Source organism: Bubalus kerabau, chromosome 1 (assembly GCF_029407905.1).
Source record: "Bubalus kerabau isolate K-KA32 ecotype Philippines breed swamp buffalo chromosome 1, PCC_UOA_SB_1v2, whole genome shotgun sequence".
Lineage (NCBI taxonomy): Eukaryota > Metazoa > Chordata > Mammalia > Artiodactyla > Bovidae > Bubalus > Bubalus kerabau.
Window position 1 is genome coordinate 231361286 of NC_073624.1, and position 24580 is coordinate 231385865.

The following is a 24580-nucleotide window of genomic DNA, read 5'->3' on the forward strand; positions in this document are numbered from 1 at the left end:
CACATTACTGGTGACCATAAGCCACGGTTTTACCCCCTGTGGGGTTTACAATCTAGTAGTAATTTGGCAGGACTAGTATATCCACTGCTTTTTAAAAAAATCGAACCTGAACTACAAAGTGTACTAGCTTAAGGAAATCTTGGCTGCTGAGACATATATAAGCAGAATCCTTGCTCTATCAGTTTTTAGTCATGTGAGCTTGGCAAAGCTAACTTACCATATCGTGTATGTTTCTTCAGTGGTAAAATGGAGCAAAAAAATAGAGTCCCTATTTTACAATGCTTGGCATGCATTAAAGCACTTAATAAATTGTTAGTTATCATTATAATAATTATTAAAAAAACAGTGATTTGTAACGCGGCTATGGGGAAGCGTAGTATAGACAGGGAGCAAGACATTTTTGTCAAGAAAGACTTGGATGTGAAAATATGATGGTGCTTCCAGCAGTGACGGTAACAGCGGTGAGTTCAGAAGCAACAACCCCGCCCCTCCCTCGCACTCTGGCCCATCCCACTCAAGTTTCGTCCCTCCCTCGAGTTCCCTCCCCGGTCGCGCACTCATTCCCCGCCCCCGCCCCGCCCCTTTCCTTTTCAGGCACCGCCTTCATCCTCTGCAGGCGAGGCCTGACGCCCACGCGTGAAGCTAGGGTCTAAACGAGGAACCTCTAGGGGGTGGGGCCGGGAGAGCTCTGTCCAATCCCCGGCCCCGAAATCGCAGATCCGGAGGGGGCGGGGCACATTGGGAAGTGGCCTCATTCAGCTTTGCATAGCAATGCACAGCTTTGCATAACCAACACGGGCAGGTATTTAACAGAGTCGTCGCCTGCACGAAACTGCAGTTAACCAGGCGAGGACCTACCCTTTACGATGAGCCCCCTGTTGCAGGCTCCCTTCCTGATCTCCCTGGGCTTGCTTCTTGCCGGCCCAGCGCTTCCTGCACGCATTCTCCAGAACCGGGTGAGTGCTCTCTCCTTTAGGAGGCTGCAGCCGGCATCCCTGCCGAGCTCGGGCTGTGCGGCTTAAGGTGGGATAAGGAGGTGGCCTCTCCGGTCTCTAGAATTACTTTTTTGCAGTAGAACTTCCCAAAGTCACTAATCGTGGGACTCTGAGTGTGTCCTTTTCTCTCTGCGCGTTTCAGTTGGATTTCGGTTTCCCTATCTGGACAGAGGGCGGGCTGTAAGGCCTTGCTCTGTTCCAGACTGTTTGGGAAGGATTAATCTCACTTTCTCCTGTACTCTCCTGTCCTCTTTCCAAATGTCTGAGTGAAGTTTTGTAGAATTGCAAGACCAATTCTCTACTCCCAGGCCCAGAGACTTAGCCCCATTTACATGTCCCCTCTTTTACCCCATGAGAAGGCCTGGCACCCAACTGCTCCCCTCTGTACTTCTCTGAGGCGCTGCCTGTTCTGGTGGGTGGGTGGTTCTGAGAGGCTCTTCAGGCCAGAAGGTCCAGACTTGCTCCTCTGGCAACAAAGCTGAGGCCCCACTCCTGGGTGTGAGTCATGGAGAGGGTCCAACCTACAAATTTCCCCCTTGTCATCTCAGTCACTGTGCTCCAGATCCTTGGGAAAGGGAAGTTCTGTCATTCTGAGTAGAGAAGCCTAATTCCATGGCCTCTGCTGCACAGCTAGGGGTCAGACACTTGTAGATCCTTGGGAAAGGGAAGTTATGTCATTCTGAGAAATAGAGAAGCCTAATTCCATGGCCTCTGCTGCACAGCTAGGGGTCAGACACTTGATGTCTTTGGCAGCAGAGAGGCCTACCCTAGGTACCCTCCCTCCAACCAGCTTGGAAATGTTTGTCAGAGCCAGGAATAGGGCGGTATAGGGGAAAGAGGAATAGGACTAGGAGACTTGGCTTCTGATCCCTCCTCTGTCTCTAATCCATGGGTGTGGCATTTGGGCTCCTTAAGCCTTGGTCTCCTCATCTGTAAAATGGGCTTGATAACACCAGCCTGCCTTTCTCAGTGGTTGTGGATGAAGGGAAATGCTTCCCTGGATGGAAAAGCTCTTAAATCTTAAACTTAGAAAGTGATAGAAGCCAGTGTGCTCAGTCTCACCCTCCCTAAAGGCAAAGAGTCTATTTTGCCAATTGAATGGAGGAGCAAAGAGCTCTTGGCTTTATTGTCCCAGAGAATTCACAGTTAGTCCCTGAGTGTAGGTTGCGAATGTTTCTCTGGGCTCCAGATCTGACTACTATGGGGTGGAATCTAGCTAAGGCTGGAACTTTCCCTGTGTTCCTGCTCTCCTGCATATCTTGGCTGTGGATGCCATCCCAGACCGGTGTCTTAGGTTGGCAGTTTTGGAGAGGCCATGAGACATCAGGGAGTTAACCCACCTTACTCAGCCCCAGGGAGGATGGTGCTCATCTGAGATTCCACCGTAATGGGTACTTCTTTCCATCCTTATCTTCTATCGTCTGGGTTTTCTCCGGGCTCATGTGATTTGGAACCCTGACCCTGAGACCCTGGGCCACAGGAAGGCTTGAGGTGACAGTGAGCAGTGAGCGTGAGGAAACTAGACTGAGTTCCAGTTCCTCTTCTAGCATTAAGTGGGTCTCATGGCCCTAGGCTGTGGTGAGCCTTAGATAACAGGGGAGAATGTCTTGCCCCAGATTGGGCATACAATATGTGCTTAATAGATACTCTGATACTGTCTGATATCATTTACTGTGCACACACTATGTGCTATGTGTTGAGCCATGTGCTTTTTTTCCCCTAATAAGCTTACTTTAGGGGAATAATTATAGACTTACAGAAAAGTTGCAAAGAAAGTATAGAATTCCCACATACCCCTCACTTGGTTTCCCCTGCTAACATCTTTTTACCACCGTGGGGCTTCCCCAGTGGCTCAGTGGTAAAGAAACCACCTGTCAATGCAGGAGACGCAGGTTTGATCCCTGGGTCAGGAAGGTCCTCTGGAGGAGGGCATGGCAACCCACTCCAGTATTCTTGCCTGGAGAATCCCATGGATAGAGGAGCCCAGCAGGCTACAGTCCATGGGGTCGCAGAGTCGGACACAACTGAAGCGATTTAGCATGCACGTACACATGCATTGGACTTCCCTGGTGGCTCAGACGGTAAAGAGTCTGCCTACAGTGTGGGAGACCTGGGTTCAATCCCTGGGTTGGGAAGATCCCCTGGAGAAGGAAATGGCAACCCACTCCAGTATTCTTGTCTGGAAAACCCCATGGACGGAGAAGCCTGGTAGGCTACAGTCCACGGGGTCGAAAAGAGTCAGACACGACTGAGCGACTTCACTTTCACACAAGCATTACCATGGTACGTTTGTCAAGATGAGAAACCAACAGAGGTACGTTACTACTAGCTCAACTTTCAGACTTACATTTGGATTTTACCCATTTTCCCACTGATGTCCTCTTTCGGTTCTGGGATCCAGTCTGGGGCACCACGTTGCATGTGTTGTCCTGTCGCTCCAGCCTCCTCTGCTCTGTGACAGTTTCTCAGTCGTGTGTTCTCACGGCTGTGACAGTGTTGAGGAGTTGGGACCTTGAGAATTTGTATTCTTTCTGTTTACAAATGTCCCACCGTAGTAGCCCTGTGAGAAGATGTAATTATGCCCACTTATTAGATGAAAAAACAGAGCCTCAAGAAGGGTCACTGGACCCCTGTTCTCAGCTAGTGTGGTTTTAATCCAGGTCTGTGACTTGCATCCATATTTCTGCATCCACAGCTGTACCTTTGCCCTCTTCCATATGCTGCTTCTTCCCATATGTTAGCCTGGGCTGGGATGACAGATATCTGGTGCCAGGTCTGCCCTTAGTGGGCACTGCTAAGGCATCATACCTCCTTTTCCTGATGAGCCTGGACTTGGCTGCAGAATTTACTATGACAGAAGCCTCTAGTCAGTCATTGAGAAATCACTTTGTTAAGTCTCCCCAGGGACTGGGGGAAGGAGAAGCAAGACACTTTAGACACTTCAACGTGGAATCAATCCTCACGGTGAGTCAGGCTGCCTTGGCATCTGTGAAAGCGGCTCTAGAAAATGGCCAGTCCGGCTACCCACCCTCCAGGCCAACTCTTAGTCCCAGGCACTCTTTCATTTGATATTGGCCTCCTAATTGGTCTCCCCTTACCAAACAGGACCCTCTGTAATCCATTCTCAACCATAAACCAGAGCAGGGCACTCTCCCGCAATGGCATTCCATTGCATTTATAGGAAATCCAGCCTCCTGATGATGACCTACGAGGTCTTGCATTTATTAAACAACCCTGCCACCACTCTACCCTTAACTAGGTGCCTCGTCCATTCTATCTAGCCCACTGGCCTTGTAGGGCCCAGAGCAGTTGAGTGTCTTCCCAACGCAGGGCACATGTTCCTTTGCTCATGTTCCCTCTGCCTGAACCTTCTTTCAGTACATACATGGCTGGCTCCTCATCTTGCAGGATTATCTCTTCTCAGGACCCTATTTAAGTAAGTCCTTTGTTACTCTTAACATGACCCTCTGTTTCATTTATGGTACCCAGAGATCATAGTGGGTAATATTTATTTACATTAGACTGTAAGCTCCTCACTGCAGGGCAGGCACATCTCCAATTGTTTACCTCTGTGAATAGCACTTGGCCCCAGGCCTGTGATCATTGCTCCATAAATACCTGTGGATTGAACACTGAAGAAAACATTTGTTGGTACCTACACTAAGGGGCTGTGGGGAACACAGGGATGAATCAGGCCTTTCTTAGTCATGGTCTGATGCTTCATTCCAAGGAACTGAAGCCCATTCCAAGAAGCTCAGGTAAAGGGAAGTTTATTTCAGGTATACAAGGAATCGCATGGAACTAATGGCAGGAAGCAGGGGCTGGGATGTCTAATGGCTATCATTTAGGGAGCCAGCTCATGCTTTGTGTCTGGCATTGGGTTATGAGCTTTATGTATTACACGCTGTCACCCTCGCGGCACTGTCACAGGTCTGAGAGGAAAGCAGAAATGACTCCGCTTAAAAGATGAGGAAACTGCAGCTCCAAAGGGGAAACTGGCCTACAGAATCACATGATATGGTGGTCAAGCTAGGGTTTCAAGCCATGTCTACTGACTAAAGCCTTTATATACCCCATGTCTCACTCTAAAAACATGCTCTTGGCTACTCTCCTGCACTGCCTATTTAGATAGGGGGCAGGGGAAGGGGTGACTCTATCTGTTCTCTTTTCTACAGACCAGCAGAGCCCTTAGTTCTTGACCCTTTGACTTGGTCACGAGTCTGTGTTCTGGTTCCATCTTAAAGTTTATGACCCCATGACCGCTCAAAGCCCAAAATCCTCTGAGTGAATTTGCCTCTGTCTCACTTCCCAAATTGGAGGCAGAGAGACTCTGTCAGCCTAGTCTGTGTTAGGTATTGTCTTCTGGTCCACCTACCTGTGGCTGTGTTGATGATGGAGGTTGACTTGGGGATGTGGGGATTGGCAGGTTTTCCTTCTAAGATGGGATATGCCTGGGGGAACTACTGAGAGTCTCTTGTAGATGGCCTTCAGATGGGATGTGCATGGGGGCAATACTGAAAGTCTCTCATAGATGGCCTTCAGGGGGCTGGGAAAAGTGCGAGTGGGTGGGCAGAGCCTGCAGGGTGTGGGGAGTGTGGTCACAGACAAGGTTCTGTGGGAATGGGGAGTCAATGGTTATTTGTAGTTAGACATGATGGTGGAGTCAGGAATCAGGAGACCTCTTGGGGCATGTGGAGGAGGAGGAAGAGGATATGGCTCAGCAGAGGGCAGGGGGATGACTTGGGGTGTGGGACCAGGCAGGGCATGAGCAGTGGGATGGGAGTAAAAATGCACTGGTTAGGATTGGGAAGTTTGTTCACTGGAGATTGTTCATTAACAAGTGGCCCCCTGGGGATCTTTTCATGTGTGTCCTAGTCCCTTCCTGACTTAACTGTCCCTCCTTGAGGGTGCAGTGTTCCATGCCGTTATGTTCCCCATTGTTCTGTGTTCCTTATTGTTCCTGGTCCTGGACTGGGCCCGAGGTGTGATGTGAATCAGGTTCTGGGCATGGGCTGTAAAGGTAAATCCTCCAAAAACTTCCCTCTGAGAAGATGCCAAGACTAGCGGAGGAGAGGTGGGTGGAGCAGGGAGGTGAGGGATCACAGAAGGTGGATATGGCCAGTCACCTATTCTGAAGTTCAGGGTCTGTGATACTGTCCTCTACAGTTCATGGCACACATTTGGGAGATGGTCTTTTAAGTCTTTTAGTTGAGTCCTGTCTACAAAATGGGTAGGACCAGAGTTATCCTAGGTTTACAGATGTGGAGTTGCAGATGAAGCTCAGAGCCAGCAGGTACCTCATCCATAGGCACATGGTCAGTAACCGCTCTGTTAATTCTTCTAACCTTTTGTCAACTCTTTTCTTTCCTTGCTGCTATGTGTCCTTGGCTCTCCCAGCTGGGTAGCTTTTCCTGGGATAACTGCGATGCAGGGAAGGACCCTGCGGTGATCAACAGCCTGACTGTGGAACCTGACCCCATTGCCATTCCGGGGAACTTGACCATCACTGCTGAGGCCAAGACCACTGCTGTCCTCAGTGATCCTCTGAAGGTGAGCCCAGAGTCAGGGAGGCACTGGAAGGAAGGTGCTGTGGGCCAAGGCAGGGCCCTGAGGCGTGTACACTCAGGGAATTTAATATTTTTGGAATCCTGTAATCCCAGAGCAGCAAAAACAACATAGATTTGTTTAAATGTCATTTCATAAGTTTGCCTTTGTATTTTTGTTTCAGCGTAACCAGTTCATTCATGCCTGCTGCCTGTTTTGGGGGTGGATATTTGTTTTCATACAAAACAACAAAGGCTTTCTGTGTATCCATGGCAATTATATATATCATAGTCCTTTCCTCATTGCTACCTTTATACCATAATGCTTATATGCATTCAGCCTGTTCTGTTGCAGATCTATGCTGGCACCAGTTCCACTGGACTCTTTAAAAAGTTTTCTGATTTGAAATCTGTGTCCCTGAAACTGCCCTTTGACTTGGTTAATCACAGCCCCTACCTCATATGTTTCTGAGCTATTATTGAATTAGTAACATGGAGAGTGCTTTGCACAGGGCCTGACACACATGACCAGCTCAGTACACATTCAGTCAGTTCAGTTTAGTCGTTCAGTCATGTCTGACTCTTTGCAACTCCATGGACTGCAGCACCTGGACAGCACGTGGACAGGTCTCCCTGTCCATCACCAACTCCCGGAGTTTACTCAAACTCATGTCCATTGAGTCAGTGATGCCATCCTACCATCTCATCCACTGTTGTCCTCTTCTCCTCCTGTCTTCAATCTTTCCCAGCATCAGGGTCTTTTCCAGTGAGTCAGGACTTCGCATCAGGTGGCCAAAGTATTACAGCTTCAGTTTCAGCATCAGTCCTTCCAATGAATATTTAGGACTGATTTCTTTTAGGATGGACTGGTTGGATCTCTTTGCAGTCCAAGGGACTCTCAAGAATCTTCTCTAACACCACAGTTCAAAAGCGTCAATTCTTTGCCTTTCAGCTTTCTTTATAGTCCAACTCTCACATCCATACATGATTACTGGAAAAACCATAGACTTGACTAGACGGACCTTTGTTGGCAAAGTAATGTCTCTGCTTTTTAATATGCTTTCTAGGTTGGTCATAACTTTTCTTCCAAGGAGTAAGCGTCTTTTAATTTCATGGTTGCAGTCAACCATCTGCAGTGATTTTGGAGCCCCCCAAAATAAAGTCTGCCACTGTTTCCACTGTTTCTCCATCTATTTGCCATGAAGTGATGGAACCAGATGCCATGATCTTCGTTTTCTGAATGTTGAGCTTTAAGCCAACTTGTTCACTCTCCTCTTTCACTTTCATCAAGAGGCTCTTTAGTTCTTCTTCACTTTCTGCCATAAGGGTGGTATCTTCTGCATATCTGAGGTTACTGGTGTTTCTCCCAGCAATCTTGATTCCAGCTTGTGCTTCATCCAGCCCAGCATTTCTCATGATGTACTCTGCATATAAGTTAAATAAGCAGAGTGACAATATACAGCCTTGACATACTCCTTTTCCTATTTGGAACCAGTCTGTTGTTCCATGTCCAGTTCTACCTGTTGCTTCCTGACCTGCCTACAGATTTCTCAAGAGGCAGGTCAGGTGGTCTGGTATTCCCATCTCGTTAAGAATTTCCCACAGTTTATTGTGATCCAAACAGTCAAAGGCTTTGGCATAGTCAATAAAGCAGAAATAGATGTTTTTCTGAAACTCTCTTGCTTTTTCGAAGATCTGACATGTGTTGGCAATTTGATCTCTGGTTCCTCTGGCTTTTCTAAATCCAGCTTGAACATCTGGAAGTTCATAGTTCACGTACTGTTGAAGCCTGGCTTGGAGAATTTTGAGCATTACTTTGCTAGAGTGTGAGATGAATGCAATTGTGCAGTAGTTTCAACATTCTTTGGCATCGCCTTTCTTTGGGACTGGAATGAAAATTGACTTTTTCCAGTCCTGTGCCATCGTGGTTATCTGGGTCAATAAAATCTTTTTTGTATAGTTCTTCTTTGTATTCTTGCCACCTCTTCTGAATATCTTCTGGTTTTGTTAGGTCCATTCCATTTCTGTCATTTACTGTGCCCATCTTTGCGTGAAATGGTCCCTTGGTATCTCTGATTTTCTTGAAGAGATCTCTAGTCTTTCCCATTCTATTGTTTTCCTATTTCTTTGCATTGATCACTGAGGAAGGCTTTCTTATCTCTCTTTGCTATTCTTTGGAACTCTGCAATCAGATAGATATATATTTCCTTTCTCCTTTGCCTTTCACTTCTTCTTTTCTCAACTATGGCCTCCTCAGACAACCATTTTGCCTTTCTCATTTCCTTTTTTTGAGGATGATTTTGATTACTGCCTCTTGTACAATGTTGCTAACCTCAATCCATAGTTCTTCAGGCACTGTTAAATCTAATCCCTTGAATCTATTTGTCACTTCCACTGTATAATCATAAGGGATTTGATGGGCCTAGTGATTTTCTCTGTGTTCTTCAATTTAAGTCTGACTTTTGTAATAACGAGTTCATGGTCTGAACCACAGTCAGCTCCTGGTCTTGTTTTTGCTGACTGTAATAGAGCAGTCCAGTGGTCATGTATGGATGTGAGAGTTGGACTGTGAAGAAAGCTGAGCACCAAAGAACTGATGCTTTTGAACTGTGGTGTTGGAGAAGACTCTTGAGAGTCCCTTGGACTGCAAGGAGATCCAACCAGTCCATCCTTAAGAAATCAGTCCTGAATATTCATTGAAAGGACTGATGTTGAAGTTGAAACTCCAATACTTTGGCCACCTGATGCGAAGAACCGACTCACTAGAAAACACCCTGATGCTGGGAAAGACTGAAGGCGGGAGGAGAAGGGGACGGCAGAGGATGAGATTGTTGGATGGCATCACCGACTTGATGGACATGAGTTTGAGTAAGCTCCAGGAGTTGGTGATGGACAGGGAAACCTGGCGTGCTGCAGTCCATGGGGTCGCAAAGAGTCGGACACAACTAAGCGACTGAACTAACTGACTGCAATTTTTAGAAGTTGGATGTCCCAGATTCTGTGAGCCATGGGCAAGACTGGAGTCTGTCCAGGAATGCCTTTTTCTTTTGATGTGTTCCATAGGGTTTGGCATAATTTAGAACTCCCTTCTTTGAGCTCTCAAGTTCCAGTGTCTGAGACCTTGGTTTCCCCATCCTCAGGAGTGGTAAATTGCCACCATGTTTGGCATGTACTTATTTCAGGCTTTTAGACACATGGTGTTTAGGCCTGATGGGTTAGCTTTCTTCTCTCTCTCAAGTCCTGTACCCACAGTGCCTCTGCCTGAGCCCTGTGTTTGAGGTGTAAGTGCCTGTCCCCAGTCTCATCAAATGGCCCCCCTTCAAGTCAGTGCGTCTCTACCTACAGCTACTATCCCTGAGCTAGAAGAGACCAAGAGAAAAGTCATTGTTTTCAACTTGCAAGACACTTTACTCCTAGGATGTCATATCTGGTAGGTCTCTTCAAGATTATGACACCCAAATATTCCATGGTAAATGGAGGAGCAGAGGCCTGAGAGGGGAAGGGACTTGCCCAAGCACCCTGGTGGGTACGGAAATCCTGATTCCATTACCTGCCAGTGGCTCTGTCTGTCCTGTGTTGCCAGGTCCTGTGATACAGGGGTTTATTTAGGTTGAGTTGTGGAGGTGCTAAGGAAGTCCTGGACTAGAGGGATTGATGGTTCCCTTGTTACTCAGCCTTGCTTGCTCTTTTTTTTTGGCCACGCTGGGTGTCTTGCAAGATCTTACTTCCCCAACCAGGGACTGAACCCGGTGCATGGCTGGAAAGCACCAAGTCCTAACCACTGGACCATCAGGGAACTCTCCTTGCATTCTCTTCTGATCCATATGAGCAGGTAGACTGAGAGAAAGACTGGAAAATCAGTCATGGTTTGCAATCCCCCAGTAGCAGTAGCAGGCTTTGGCTATTGCTTAAGTTCCAGGCGCCCCTACCAAGTACCTCCTGTGCTATGCTTGTCCTGGCTGGGGGACACCTAGCACCTGGTAGATGCAGCCCACAGGCTTCCACTCCTGTAGGAGGAGCCCAGGCAGGACTTGGTCCCTAGTGGTCCCCTTAGCTGGGTGTTCTTGTTCAGGGCAGAACTGGCTTAACCATTTTCATTGGGATGTTGGCAAAACCAGGAGTGGTACTGGCTAAGAGGAGAGAAGTCCCATAGGAAGAATTTTTAGATTTCAGGCAGTGTGCTAACTATTTGACAGGCCTTGTGTCACTCAGTGGGACCCTGCGAGACTCTGACACTCTATAAAGATCTCATTTTGGAGATGAGGGAATGGAGACAGAAGAAACTCTCCAAGGTACCATACTAGGGCTTCCCTGGTGGCTCAGATGGGAAAGAATCCACCTGCAATACGGAAGACCTGGGTTCGATCCCTGGGTTGGGAAGATCCCCTGGAGGAGGGCATGGCAACCCACCCCAGTGTTCTTGCCTGGAGAATCCCATGGACAGAGAATCCCATGGACTGAGAATACCATGGACCAAGGAGCCTGGTTGACTACAGTCCATAGGGTCGCAAAGAGTCGGACACAACTGAGCGACTAAGCACACACCATACTAGGAAGTGGCTGAAGTAGCATTCACTTTCAAGCCCTCGGCTCTTCTAGGCAAAGGGTTCACTGAAGCAGGCTTGGCAGGAGAGGAGAGAGTTGGGCTGAGAGGGGGCTATGTATGACTGGGGGTGGGGGTAATATGTGGGGCAGCAGAGTGGGAGGAGGCACATTTGAGTCTGTCCACTCAGGATACACGGTGCGTGGACTGCTCTGTCGTGGGCCTGGGCCCTGACGTGTGGGTAGTTGGAATGCTGAGTCCAGAGCCTGCAGAGCCAGCCTGAGCCCTGCAGGCTCAAGGGGAATAAATGCCTGCCCAGGACTTGCCTCTTCGAAATGGAAATACTAGATCAAGTGAGCCTGGAGGCTGGGATTCATGGAATGCTGTGATGTTACAACTGCAAGTGATTTCTTGCTGTAATACCCACAGAGAATCAGACTTCTGCCCTTTGCCGACAGTTTTCTCTGATACCTCGGGGGGATGCGAGAACATGGTCCCTAAGGGACAACTCATTTGGTTCTTAGGCAGCTAATACCTCGTGAATGCTTAGCCCATGCCAGGCACAACTGGTCAGCCCCAGCCTCCAGAAGGGGAGCAGAATCATGGCCGTGTGGAGGTGTGCAGCACTCAGAGGTCTCCGTACCCAGCTTCTCTCTGGGTGCAGGAAGTCTTCCAGCTTCCTCAACTGGGTCTAGGACCCCACCTCTTCCTGAAGTAGTTCCATCCCTTGTGACCTCACTAAGATTGTTAAGATCTTCCTCATACCAACCTCCAAAGTGATATCCCTGTAAATTCTTATTGTTTTCAGTTCTGTCTTTTATGGCTACATGGAGGAAATAGGATCCAGGAATAGCAAATAGGTTTCATCTTGGTAAGCAACTCCAGTCAACTGGTGGTAGCTGCCTGAGGTCCTAGGAAGGAAAAGGTTCTGAAGCCAAGACCGGGCTTGGAAGGGAAGTCTAGAAGCAATGCCATAGTTAGCCAATTAGCAGTTACATGACAAGAGCATTTCACCTTCAACCAATGGATAGTAAATACCTAAAGAATGCTAAGACAGTGTGTTCAGTGCAGGGGGAAACAAAGTCACATTTGATTATTAATGGTCTGCTGTGGGCACAGGAAAGGATAATATTGGGGCATGTACCACAATATTGTCATTTCTGGATCAGAGTATTGCCAAGATCCCATTCAATTAAAAACTCTGTGTTAAAAGAAACTGCTGACCTTTGAAAGAGGCAGAGGAACTGGTTCATCTGCCTTGGAATTGTACATTTTCTGCAACTCTCTCACCAGGTGGAATTAACTGTGGAGAAGCACATAGCCGGCTTCTGGGTCAAAATCCCATGTGTGGACAACATTGGTAGCTGCACCTATGACAACTTCTGTAATATACTTGAAATGTTAATTCCCATTGAGGAACCCTGCCCGGAACCACTGCACACCTATGGGCTTCCCTGTCACTGTCCCTTCAAAGAAGTAAGTACAGGGAGGGGAGAGCATTTCCCTGTGACTGGGGTAGAGACGTGGCATTGGGAGACATTCTCTTGCAGACCTGGACATCTGTGGGTGTAAATTGACCCGATCTATCCTCAATCACTTACCTTTTGGGGGCCTCGGTTTATCCATCTGTAAAATGGGAAACTTGATGCTCGATCTGACCTCCAGTGCCCTTCTGCTATTACATTCCATGCTCTACATGACTCTTAGGAGAGTGGGAAGAGGGGCAGTTCGAAGCTGCAAACTTAGAGGTCACTCCAGGAGAGAGTCCCGTCTGTAGGCTCCCACTGACACTGTCTTTCCCACAGGGTGCCTACTCACTGCCCAAGTCCGACTTCATGCTGCCCCACCTGGAGTTGCCCAGCTGGCTCAGCACGGGGAACTACCGCCTGCAGACCATCCTGAGCAACAGTGAGAAGCGGCTGGCTTGTGTCAATATCTCCGCCTCCCTTAAAGGCAAATAAGGTGGCACCTGCCACTCCAGAATGAAGAGGGTGTGAGGAAGGCATCCTCTTCCTCTGTCTTACGTTGGCCAAGGCCAGATTCTACTCTCTGTCCTTTCTCAAGCCCTTTTCTACAATGATGATGTTCCCCTGCTGAAAGTCATCTTATGCCACCTACAGAGGTTTTAACTGTGGGCCAGCAGCCCTGACCTAAGGGAGGATGAGCCTGGTGGTTTTTGACAGCCCAGGACACCTACTGGGGTGGCTGTTGCACTTTCAGCCTCACCCCCATGGCTTTCTCTCTAAAATCTTAACTCACTTTCTAAGGAGGCTAACATGTTTTATGACCCCCACTTTCAGAGTGACCCAATCTTGGTCTCCTGAAGTACCTTTATGATTTTTCTCATTGATTTTTTGTGTGTCACTGACCTAAAAGCACAGTGAAAGTACTAACAGTTTTCATTTACTCCCACGCCCTCTTACAAGGAAGGGTCTTAAGGAGTTGATCTAAATCTATTCCTCTATTAACTTCGATAATTTAGTGTTCTTTTTCTAGACTTGCCCAGTTAACAGTGGGGCATAGCGTATCCTGGAGAGGCAGGGCATGTGGGAGAACAATGGAGAATGCTCTGTGTATTTAAGGTAGTTTGCAAATTCAGGTGCTTTCAGGGCAAAGCGCGGGGCATCCGTGAGTGATGAGGGCCACGAGAAGCATGTTGTTTCCAGGCATATCTTGCCTTTGTTCAACAGCACTGATCTAAGGCAGCTGCTGCTCCATCTCGAGCTGGAGCTCTAATCAGGGATGTGAAATCTGGGCTGAGTTAGAAAGGGTACTTGCAGTCTGTAGGGGCAGTTGCTGTCCAGCTATTGCCAGTGAGTTCCACAGGAGATTGTGGGCCCAGCATTATGAAATATTCTCAACATTTTTCCCCTCAAGAGGCCAGAAATCCAGACTTTTATATGAAATCCATTTTTAAATGTTGAGAGTGAATTTTTTTTTTTTTAAACACTGCACAGGCAGAAGGGGCCAAACAGAGTTGTCAGTAGGGAAATCTGGCTCATGGGAGGCCAGTTCGTGGCCTTGGATGTAAGAACACTCATGCCTTGTCCTTTTAACCTTGAGACAACTCCAGCATTGTTTCTCCTTCTGTGGGGTCAAATCCACAGTGCCTGACCCCGTAGGCTCCTCCGATGCTGGGGGAGTGAGGTGGCCGCAGAGCTAAAAGCTCAGGGCCTCCTTCCCTGGCCCAGGGTGTTGTCAGGGTGAGGGAGGCAGCTGAAGAGGTGGCCCCACCAGCAGCCATTCTGTGGAGCAGGGATCCATGATGAGAGGTGGATTTTTATCAGGTGCCTGGGTTTATTCATCATCCTGTCTTCCTGTGACCAGCCTCAGGTTCGGGGCTCACGTGAAGCCTGGAATGGTAATAAATCTTTTTAACTTTCTGAGAATTCCTCCTTTGTTGTGGCTGCATATTTTTTCCACTGATCACATCTCAGGGTTTCCAGAGCTCGTTTACTGGGTTGTTCCTGCTGGAAGAGTTTATAGCGGCCAGACAAGAGCTGAAGCAATGCCAGGGACTGACTCTTCTGTTTCTGGCTTGTGTGCTGCTTAGCATCTCTGCTTCATTCTGTCCTAGCACCATCCAGCCTCCTTGTGTGTTTGTTTGTTTTTGACCTTCCCCCTCACAATATGGCCTCTCCAGCTTTTATTTTCTCTCCTGGCTCTTTGGGCATTTTTCTCACAGACATATTTTAGTTCCCATCTTTGCAGGGAAGGACGTTCAGTAGTTTGGTTAGTCTTTGTGTATGCTGTGCTTTTGGCTCAGATGCTCCTCCAAGTCTTGTTGAGGGGTGGCGAATGATGAGAATCTCAAATCACAGAGCAAAGTGAACTTTTTAACAAATGGTGCTGGGCCAAATGGAAAGCCATTTGGAAAAAAGTTGAAATTGGATCCATACTTAATGCCATAGGAAAGAATAAACTTCAAATGAGTCCAGGGTCTAAGTATTAAAAATGAAACCATACAAATACTAAAAAGAAACATGGGTGAAATGTCCAGAGAAAATAAACACTGATAAAGTTGACTGCATAAGAAATAATGTGCTTGGCAAGAGATGCAGTCAAAGACTGGAAGAAAATATTTATAGCACATATCATAGACAAAAGGTTAATAATATTCCTACTATAAAGAATGAAGTATCAAGGGATCAAAAACCTGATAGGAAAATTGGAAAAATAAATGAACAGATTAACTCTCACATAAAGATATAAAGATGACTCTTAAACATAAGATATGGAAACTCACTTCAAAATCAGAAAAATGTAAATTGAAACAATATTAGCATAACATTTGTCAATTTCCTGGGTTGGTAAGAAAATAAGCACACGACCACAAACCACTAGGCCAGGCTGTGTGGAAAAAGGTCCCCTCAAACATAGCGGGTAGGAATACAGACTGGTTCAGTCCTGCATGAGGGGAATTTGTCAGTGTTACTGTTCATGTAGGTTTCCCTGGTGGCTCAGAAGGTAAAGAACCCGCCTGCAATGCAGGAAAACCAGGTCCAATCGCTGGGTCAGGAAAATCCCCTGGAGAAGGGAATGGTAACCCACTCCGGTATCCTTGCCTGGAGAATCCCATGAACAGAGGAGCTTGACGGGCTACAGTCCAAGGGTTGCAAAGAGTTGGACATGACCGAGTGGCTAAACACACACACACTGTTCATGTAAGAAAAATATACATGTGTCTGCTCATATGTACATAAGGAAAAATGAGCTGGAAACTAATGAACTGGTTATTTACAGAGAGTGGAAAGAAGAGGGAAATGATAACAGGGTATAAAGGATGAAGAGGATGGGATGCTTCTGAGTATATCTTGTTATATATCTGACTCTTAGAACCATAATAATGTTTCCGAGTCCCAAATCATAAATCAAGCAGGAGATGAGGGAAATTCAACATGGAATATAAACAGTAACAAAATATATTTCAATAAATAATACAACAACACTGAAGTGGGTGGGAAAACAAAGTTACAGTATTTTGATGGGGTACTGTAAAGCAACAGAAAAAAGGAACTGCACACAAATACTGTATATACTATAGTTTGTTTTTTTACAGGAATAGCATTAGCAATTCTAAAAGTATTTCCTGTGTATATTAGGACTGAGAAAATAAATGTGGATAATGAGAGCGTGGGGGCCTACTGAAAGGACACAGGAACCAACTGGAGGGAGCTCTCAGTGGCCAAGTCTTGGACAATTTGAGCAAGAAAATAAATAATGACAGTAATAGGTTCTAATCCTTTGAATGAAAACAAACATCCATGAGTCTGTACACAACAGAATCTCAACTAAATGTAAAAGGAATGGTGTTACTAGGAAAAAAAATCATTAGGTAAATGCTACTGTCAGAACTGTTGCAGATAAGGAACATCTATGGATGCTAAAATTATTGGATAAACGTATGATGAGAAACAGGATTTTGCACAGTCTCAAGATACCTCCTCACAGGATACAATTACAAAGGGGGAAATGTAATGGTGGAGAAACCTGGCAGACAACACTTCCAAGTGAGCCAAGTTAACATCACCAGTAAGTAATAAGACAAACTGGCATCATGCACCTCCCAATACGGTGTACTGATAAAGGACAGTGACACTTCTCTGGTATTGCCCAAAATGTGTAATCTCAACTTTATCACAAGAAAGATCACACAAACCTATATTGAGAAACACTACAAAAGAACTGGCCAGTCCTCTTCAAAAATGTCAGGGCCACGAACAGTAAGGAAAGACTGAGGAACAGACAGATCAGAAGAGAATAGGAATTGTGAGATCTCGGATTAGATGCTGGATTAAAAAAAAGAATCAGAAATAGGATTTCACCAGGGTTAACTATTAAGGTTTAATAATTGTGTTATGTTTGGGTAAGATGTTAACATTAGTGAAAGTTAGGTGATTTAAAGTTCTTTCAAAATAAAAAAGCTATGACAAACCTAGACAGCATATTAAAAATCAGAGCCATCACTTTGCGGACAAAGGTCCATATAGTCACAGCTATGGTTTTTCTAGTAGTCATGTATGAATGTGAGAGTTGGATCATAAAGAAGTCTGAGGGCCGAAGAACTGATGCTTTCAAACTGTGATGCTGAAGAAGACTTTTGAGAGTCCGTGGAACAGGAAGGAGATCAAACCAGTCAATCCTATAAGAAATCAACCCTGAATATTTATTGGAAGGATTGACGCTGAAGCTGAAGCTCCAGTACTTCGGCCACCTGATGCGAAGAGCCGACTAATTGGAAAAGACCCTGATGCTGGGAAAGATTGAGGGCAAGAGAAGAGGGTGACAGAGGATGAGGTGGTGTGATGACATCATCGACTCAGTGGACACGAGTTTGAGCAAACTCTGGGAGATAGTGAAGGACAGGGAAGCCTGGCGTGCTGCAGTTCATGGGGTCATGAAGAGACACAACTTAGTGACTGAACAAAAACAACAATAAGATAAAAAGTTGTAAAAGTATATTGCAGAAGTTTCTCCATGACAACTGATAAGTGTTACAAAATAGAAGCTTATCAGGGCTTGCAGAGTCTTTGTCAGTGGGTGAAGTCAGGGAGGGTTTTCCTGAGGAAGTGATAACAGATCTGACAAATGAGTAGGAGTTAAGCAGGTAGAGACAGGAGGAAAGAGTTCCAAGTGGAGGGAACAGTATATGTGTAGGCTCTGCAGCAAGGTGAAGCTGCTTTTTGGAAACTGGACAAAGGCAGGTGCAGCTGGAGGGGAAAGGTGCTAGAAAAAGTGAGAGAGGAAGGGGAAGAGCAGATCACAGGGCCTGTGGTTCACATGTGAGTCTCTCTGACCAGCAAGTCCAACTTTCTAAGTTATGGTCCACTTGAACATTTTTCCTTAAGAGGCTCATATCACTGTAATTTCACTTCCAAGAGGTGTCAGCATGCCAAGCAGAGGTTATGCTCTCCCCACTGCCCCAGGTTTTTTTTTTAGCCTTTAATCTTAGATCAGAGAATTGCTTGAGGGGCTCCTATGTGGGTTTGAGTTTGGCACTGTGTCTGGATGCTGTTTGCTAGTAACGAATCTCATGACTCCTTAGAGTGTTGCCTGTCAGTTTCATTCCCAGGGTCACAGTGGCTTATAAATCACTCATGTCACTTGTGTTGACTTGGGAGCCAACTCTTGATGCTCCAGTTTCTGATGGACAGCTTCCACTGCCACCCCCATGCAGGGCTCGTGTTGCTTAGCAATCTCAATCTGCGTTCTATAGCCATCTCAACTCTCTCATTCCTCTTTCTTTTAGTGGGCTTGTTGAAGATCCAAATTCAGCTTCTCCTTAAAATGGTTCTGTATAACATTCCCCCTAAAGCCCCATCACAGTCCATCTCAGTCATGTTAAGGTGAATCACGTTCTTGGAGACAAGAAATGCAGTGGGAAATGATTCTGAAGGTTCTGGGGGTCAGGAATCCTCCTAGAGCCTCTGTATCCTCCCAAATATCTCTATTCCAACGACCAGGTCCCAGTTTTTGCCAAGGAAGCACATGGCAGCAGAAAATTCACTACACATTGCTGAAATTGGAAAGGCCAATTTGGGTCCTAACAGGGATCTCAGAGTGCTGGCTGCAACCAGAAACTGTTCTGTACCAGTCATATGGTGGCCTGAGTCTCGTTATCTGGTAACTTACTTCCCCAATCTGAGTTTGCATATCATTCTATTCTGCACTCAAACCTTAGTGCCAGGGTTGGCTACCCACCATCTGCAGACTGTTCAGTGCTACAAGGAGCAGAAATTCTTGCATTCATTTTTCCAGAGGTTCTTTTGCAACCCAGAGTCTATTAGTTTCATGGGGTTTGCGAGGGCTCTTAAAGTTGCATGCAAAATTTAGTATGTATATATGTGAGTTGTATGGAAGGGGGATCCATGGCTTTCATTAGCTTCAACAAGGTGTATGACCCCTCCAAAAGTTATAAACCACTGTCCTATTTGCATTTTATTGTTCTGTATTCTATAGTAAGGCTTCTATATATGCCATAAAGCCTCACCTGCTCTAGGCTTATGGTCTGGGTCCCCAAAGAGCAAAGATTTTATAATTAGCATATATTAATAGCTTTCTTACATCTTGATAGGATGGTCCTCCCTACCTCCTCTTCCCTCATGATGCCATAGCTACTTCACATCTCCAAGAGGTTGTTCCTTGACATCTGACCATTGCTAAATGAATGAAGGCGCATTGCAGGGTGAGAACTCTGCCAATTCCAGCTGGGATTCCTGTTATTTAGGCCATACACCCAATCATCACATGGAAGGCAAGGCTGAAAAGTGATGTTACCTAGAAATATTCATTATTCTGTAGATTTATGCTTTGCATACTTTTCCATATAATAATATAGTTTGCTATAAAATGTTTTTAAGAAGTGGTGCTTCCATTAGAGTGAAACAGATCATTAAAAGTTTCCCTTACATGAAGTTTCTTTAGTTATAAAATCAACACATTATTATTAAAAATGTAACAACACAGGTAAGAAAAAGGAAAAACATAGGACTCCCCTGGTGGTCCAGTGGTTAAGAATCCAACTTGCAATGCAGGTAACATAGGTTCGATCCCTGGTCCAGGAACTGAGATCCCACATGCCACAGGGCAACTAAACCCGTGTGCCACAACTACTGAAGCCCATGTGCCCGTGCTCTGCAACGAGAAGCCACCACAATGAGAAGCCTGCACACAGCAACTAGAGAGTGGCTCCCGCTCGCCACAACTAGAGAAAGCCCATGCGTGCAGCAACGAAGACGCAGAGCAGCCAAAAATAAATAAATAAATTTACAACCCCAAAACCCACCCAAAAGCAAAACCACCACCACCAACAAAAACCTATAAAACTTCACTCATAATTGAACCCACTTGGAGAAAATTCCTGTAATATTTTACTGGGTTGGCCACAAAGTTTGTTCAGGTTTTTCTATAACATCTTCAGAAAAATGGGAATGAATTATTTTGCAAACCCAATATGTTGCACATATCCTTCAAAACGATTTGACTATATGCATACATGCTTTTTAAAAAAGAACCAAAATGCCATCAGGTTTCACATTCTAGTTTTAACAGATATATAATGAAACTTATATATTGTACAACTGAATAAAATTTGACATACACACCTGGGAAACCATCCTCACAGTCAAAGTAGTGACCATATTATCCATCACTTCTGCAAGTTTCCTCATGCCCATGCTCACCTCTCTCACCTTCAAGGAACCTGATTTTTCTTTCTGTAGCTACAGGTTAGGTTGCTTTTTTTTTATGAATAGAATGATACAAATTGCCACCAGCCAATGCAGGGAATACAGGTTTGATCCCTGGTCCCGTAAGATCCCACATACTGTGGGAGCACATACTGTGGGAGCACATACTGCGCTCCACAAGTACTGAAGCCCATGCACTCTAGAGCCTGTGCTACACAACAAGACAAGTCACAAAAATGAGAAGCCCAAGTGCACCACAAAAAAGAGCAGCCCCTGCTCACCACAACTAGAGAAAGCCTGCGAAGTAATGAAGATCCAGCACAGCCAGAAATAAAAAAAGATTCATCCATGTTATTGTGTGAATTGATAGTTTGTTCCTATTTATCATGGAATTGTACTCCACGGCTTGGATACACCACAGTTTATCCATTCACTTGTTGATGGACATTTGGGTTGTTTCCTTTTTGCTACTGTAAATACAGTTACCATAAACATGTGGGTACAAGTCTTCTTCTTTTTTTTTTTTTTGGCTGTGCCGTACAGCTTGCAGGATCCTACTCCTCAGCCAGGGATTGAACCTGTGCCTTTGGCAGTGAAAGCATGGAGTCCTAACCACTAGACTGCCAGGAAATTCCTTTTATAGGTCTTTTTATAGGTAGAAAATCCCTTTCCTTTCAGGTAAATATCTTGAGGTAGAATAGTTGGATTATATGGTAGGTGTGTTGAACTTTTTAAGAAACTACCAAACTGTTTGCCAAAGTGGTTGCACCATGTCTGTCCACAATAGCGGTATATGGGAGTTCCAGTTCCTCTATATCCTTGATGAGTATGCTCAGTCTTAAAAATTTTAGTCATTCTAATGGGTATATAGTAGTACCATGTATGGTTTTAATTTGAATTTCCCTAATTATTAATGATGTTGGGACATCTCTTCAATGCTTATTTACCATCCATGTATATTTTTTTGGTGAAGAATGCATTCATATTCTTTGCCCATTAAAAAAAAAGTTGTTTCCTAATTATTCAGCTTTAAGAGTTCTTTATGTATTCTGAATGTATCTCATTAAACACAGGCTTCTCTAAGATCTTCTCCCAGATGGTGACTTTCCTCCTATCCTCTTAACAGCACCTTTTAAAGAAGAAAGATTTCAATTTTGATGGAGTTCACTTTAGTAATTTCTTCTTTTATGGATTGTGCTTTTGGTGTTATGTCTAAGGAAGATCTTAGCCCAAGGGTCACAACATTTTTCTCTCCTATATTTTCTTCTAACGAATTTTAGGTTTTACATTTACATTTAGACCTAAGGTACGTTTTAAGTTGATTTTTTTATATGTAATGTAAAGTATGGATCCAAGTTTTTTTTTTTTTTTTTTTTTTGGTGGAGGGGATCATAAAGATTTCCAATTCTTGCACACAACTTCCTTGAAAAGGTGATCCTTTTTCTACTACCTTGCCTTTTCTTCTGAACCTTTGTCAAAAATAAGTTGCCCACATATGTGTAGAGTTCTGAACTCTTTATTCTTTCCACTGAACTATTTGTCAATTTTGGTGCCAACACCATGCAGTTGTTTTTTTGGTTTGTTTTTGGCCACACTGCATGGCATGTGGGATCTCAGTTCCTTGACCAGGAATTGAACGTATGCCCCCTGCGCTGAAAGCACAGAGTCATAACCACTGGATCACCAGGGAAGTCCCAACATCATGCAGTTTGGATTACAGTAGCTCTGCTATAATTTTTGAAATCAAACAGTGTTAGCTCTTCAACCTTGCTCTTTTTCAAGAAATATTTTGGCAATTCTAAATGTCTTTGCATTTCCATGTGAATTTCAGAATCAGCTGGCTAATTTATAAAAAATTAACATACCTTGCTGAATTTGATGAGAATTGACATCTTAACTATAATGTGTCTTCTGAGCTATGAATGAGGTGTATCTCTCCATTTTTGCGCTGTTCAGTCACTAAGTCATGTCCGACTCTTTGAGACCCCATGGAGCACGCCAAGACTCCCTGTCCTTCATCATCTCCCTGAGTTTGCTCAAACTCATCTGCATTGAGTCAATGATGCCATCCAACCATCTCATCCTCTGTCGCCCTCTTCTCTTGCCCTCAATCTTTCCCAGCATTGGGGTCTTTTGCAAAGAGTCAGCTCTTCTTGTCAGGTGGCTGAAGTACTGGAGCTTCAGCTTCAGCATCAGTCCTTCCAACAAATATTCAGGACTGATTTCCTTTAGGATTGACTGGTTGGATCTCCTTGCAGTCCAAGGGACCCTTCAAGAGTCTTCTCTAGCACCACAGTTTGAAAGCATCAATTCTTCAGTGCTCAGCCTTCTTTATGGTCCAACTCTCACATCCGCACATGACTACTGGAAAGACCATAGCTTTGACTATATGTATTTTTGTTGGCAAAGTGACATCTCTGCTTTTGAATATGCTGTCTAGGTTTGTCATAGCTTTTCTTCCAAGGAGCAAGCGTCTTTTAATTTTGTGGCTGCAGTCACCATCTGCAATGATTTTGGAGCCCAAGAAAATAGTCTGTCACTGTTTCCACTTTTTTCCCATCTATTTGCCATGAAGTAATGGGACTGAATGGTCTTAATTTCTTTTAGAAGTATTTAATAGATTTTAGTGTACATGTGTTTCATATCTTTCATCGGAATTAACCCAGACTATTGCATGTTTTTGGTGCTTTTGTAAGTGCAGTTTCTAATTGTTCCCAGTCACAAATTTTCAAATAATAAACCAACCCTCTATTCCTGGGATAAACCCCACTTGGTCATGATGCATTATTCTTTTAATATATTGCTGAATTTGATTTGCTAAAATTTTGTTTAGCATTTTTACATCTATGTTCATGAAGAATTTTGTTCTGTAGCTTTATCTTCTTACAATGTCTTTGCCTAGTTTTGGTTCACATAGTGTTTTAAACCAGCTTTTAAAAACTAATAAATCACAAATATATCATAGGCATTTTAATGTTGTATTTTGCAATGTTTGGGGGGCATCACAGCATTTTATTTTGGATGAATCATAGTTTAACCTAATGTTGGATATTTGTTTCCAACTCTTTACTGTTATAAACAATGCATCCAGGGACTTCCCTGGTGGTCCAGTGGTTAAGAGTAAGCCTGCTAATGCAGGGGATATGGGTTCAATCCCTGGTCCAGGAAGATTCCACATGCCATGGGGCAACTAAAGCCATGTGCCACAAATACTGAGCCTGAACTCTGGAAAACGTGAGCTGCAGCTGAGTCTGCATGCCACAACTACAGAAGCCCACGTGTCTTCAGAGCCTGTGCTCTGCAACGAGAGAAGCCACTACAATGAGAAGCCTGCACACCACAACTAGAGAAAGGCCGTGTACAACAACAAAGGCTCAGTGCAATTAAAAATAAAATAATAAAATTAATATAAAAAATTTTTTTAATGCATACATTTTTGAAGACATAAAAGATTCTTAAGATAAAGCCCTGGAAGTGAAATTAGTCAGAGGGCTATGCATTTTAAGATATATAGTGTAAAACTTCCCTCCAGAAAAGTCATAAAAATGTGTTCTGCCATCTTCAGAATATAAGATTGTCTGTTTTTCCAAACCCTTACCAAAAGTAAGTATTATTTTTAAAAGGTCAGTAGTCCTTGTACATGATGAAATCCTTTCCATCACACAAACTGCTCAGTCTCTTTAGCCTAAATCAGCTCTAAGTGGTCTTAAGGTATCTGAGAAGGTAGGATGGGGGCGGGAGGGAGAGAGGTGCAGAGAGAGAGAGGAAGAGGGAGAGAGAAAGCTGATATCCTTCTAAGCAGGAAAGTCATTTGTAATGAAAGGTTGCCAAGAAATGTTTTTATCCCTTAATTTACTTCTGGGATCCCATATCTCCAGGGCAACAGGGTAAATTGCTGATGGAAAGCCCTTCAATTTTCACACATGTGGTTAAAGGATTAGCCCATTTCTTTTTTTTTTTTTTCTCTTTCAGAATGTCAGAGCTGGAAGAGCCCTTAATAGCTAATCAGTCCAATCCTTCATTTCAAAGAATGTGAAAATGAGATGGAGAGGGGGAGAAACTTGCTCAAGATCCCACAGGAAATCAGTGGCAGAGCCAATGGCTAGACAAAATTACTACTAAGTTCTATTTTTGTTCTGTGATTCTTCACTTAGAACCATATCTAGAAACCATAGAAACTCATCTTCACCCAACATACTTTTCTAAACCTGATACTTCAAGGGCAGAATAGGGAGAAGAACTGCTTTTGCATTTATATTTGTGCTTGGCCTGTTTCAAGGACGTGGGCAAATGGCATCCTTTTCCCCATTA

At 44.7% G+C, this 24580-nt stretch overlaps 1 protein-coding gene across 1 annotated transcript; it reads left to right on the top strand.

The window, feature by feature from the left end:
* The first annotated feature begins 701 nt into the window (after nucleotides 1–701).
* On the top strand, nucleotides 702–14473 carry GM2A (ganglioside GM2 activator). The gene is made up of 4 exons (XM_055558902.1): nucleotides 702–956; nucleotides 6393–6545; nucleotides 12375–12557; nucleotides 12887–14473. The coding sequence occupies exons 1-4, from the start codon at nucleotides 867–869 to the stop codon at nucleotides 13040–13042; spliced, it is 582 nt and encodes a 193-aa protein (XP_055414877.1). The 5' UTR covers nucleotides 702–866; the 3' UTR covers nucleotides 13043–14473.
* Nucleotides 14474–24580: the final 10107 nt, after the last annotated feature.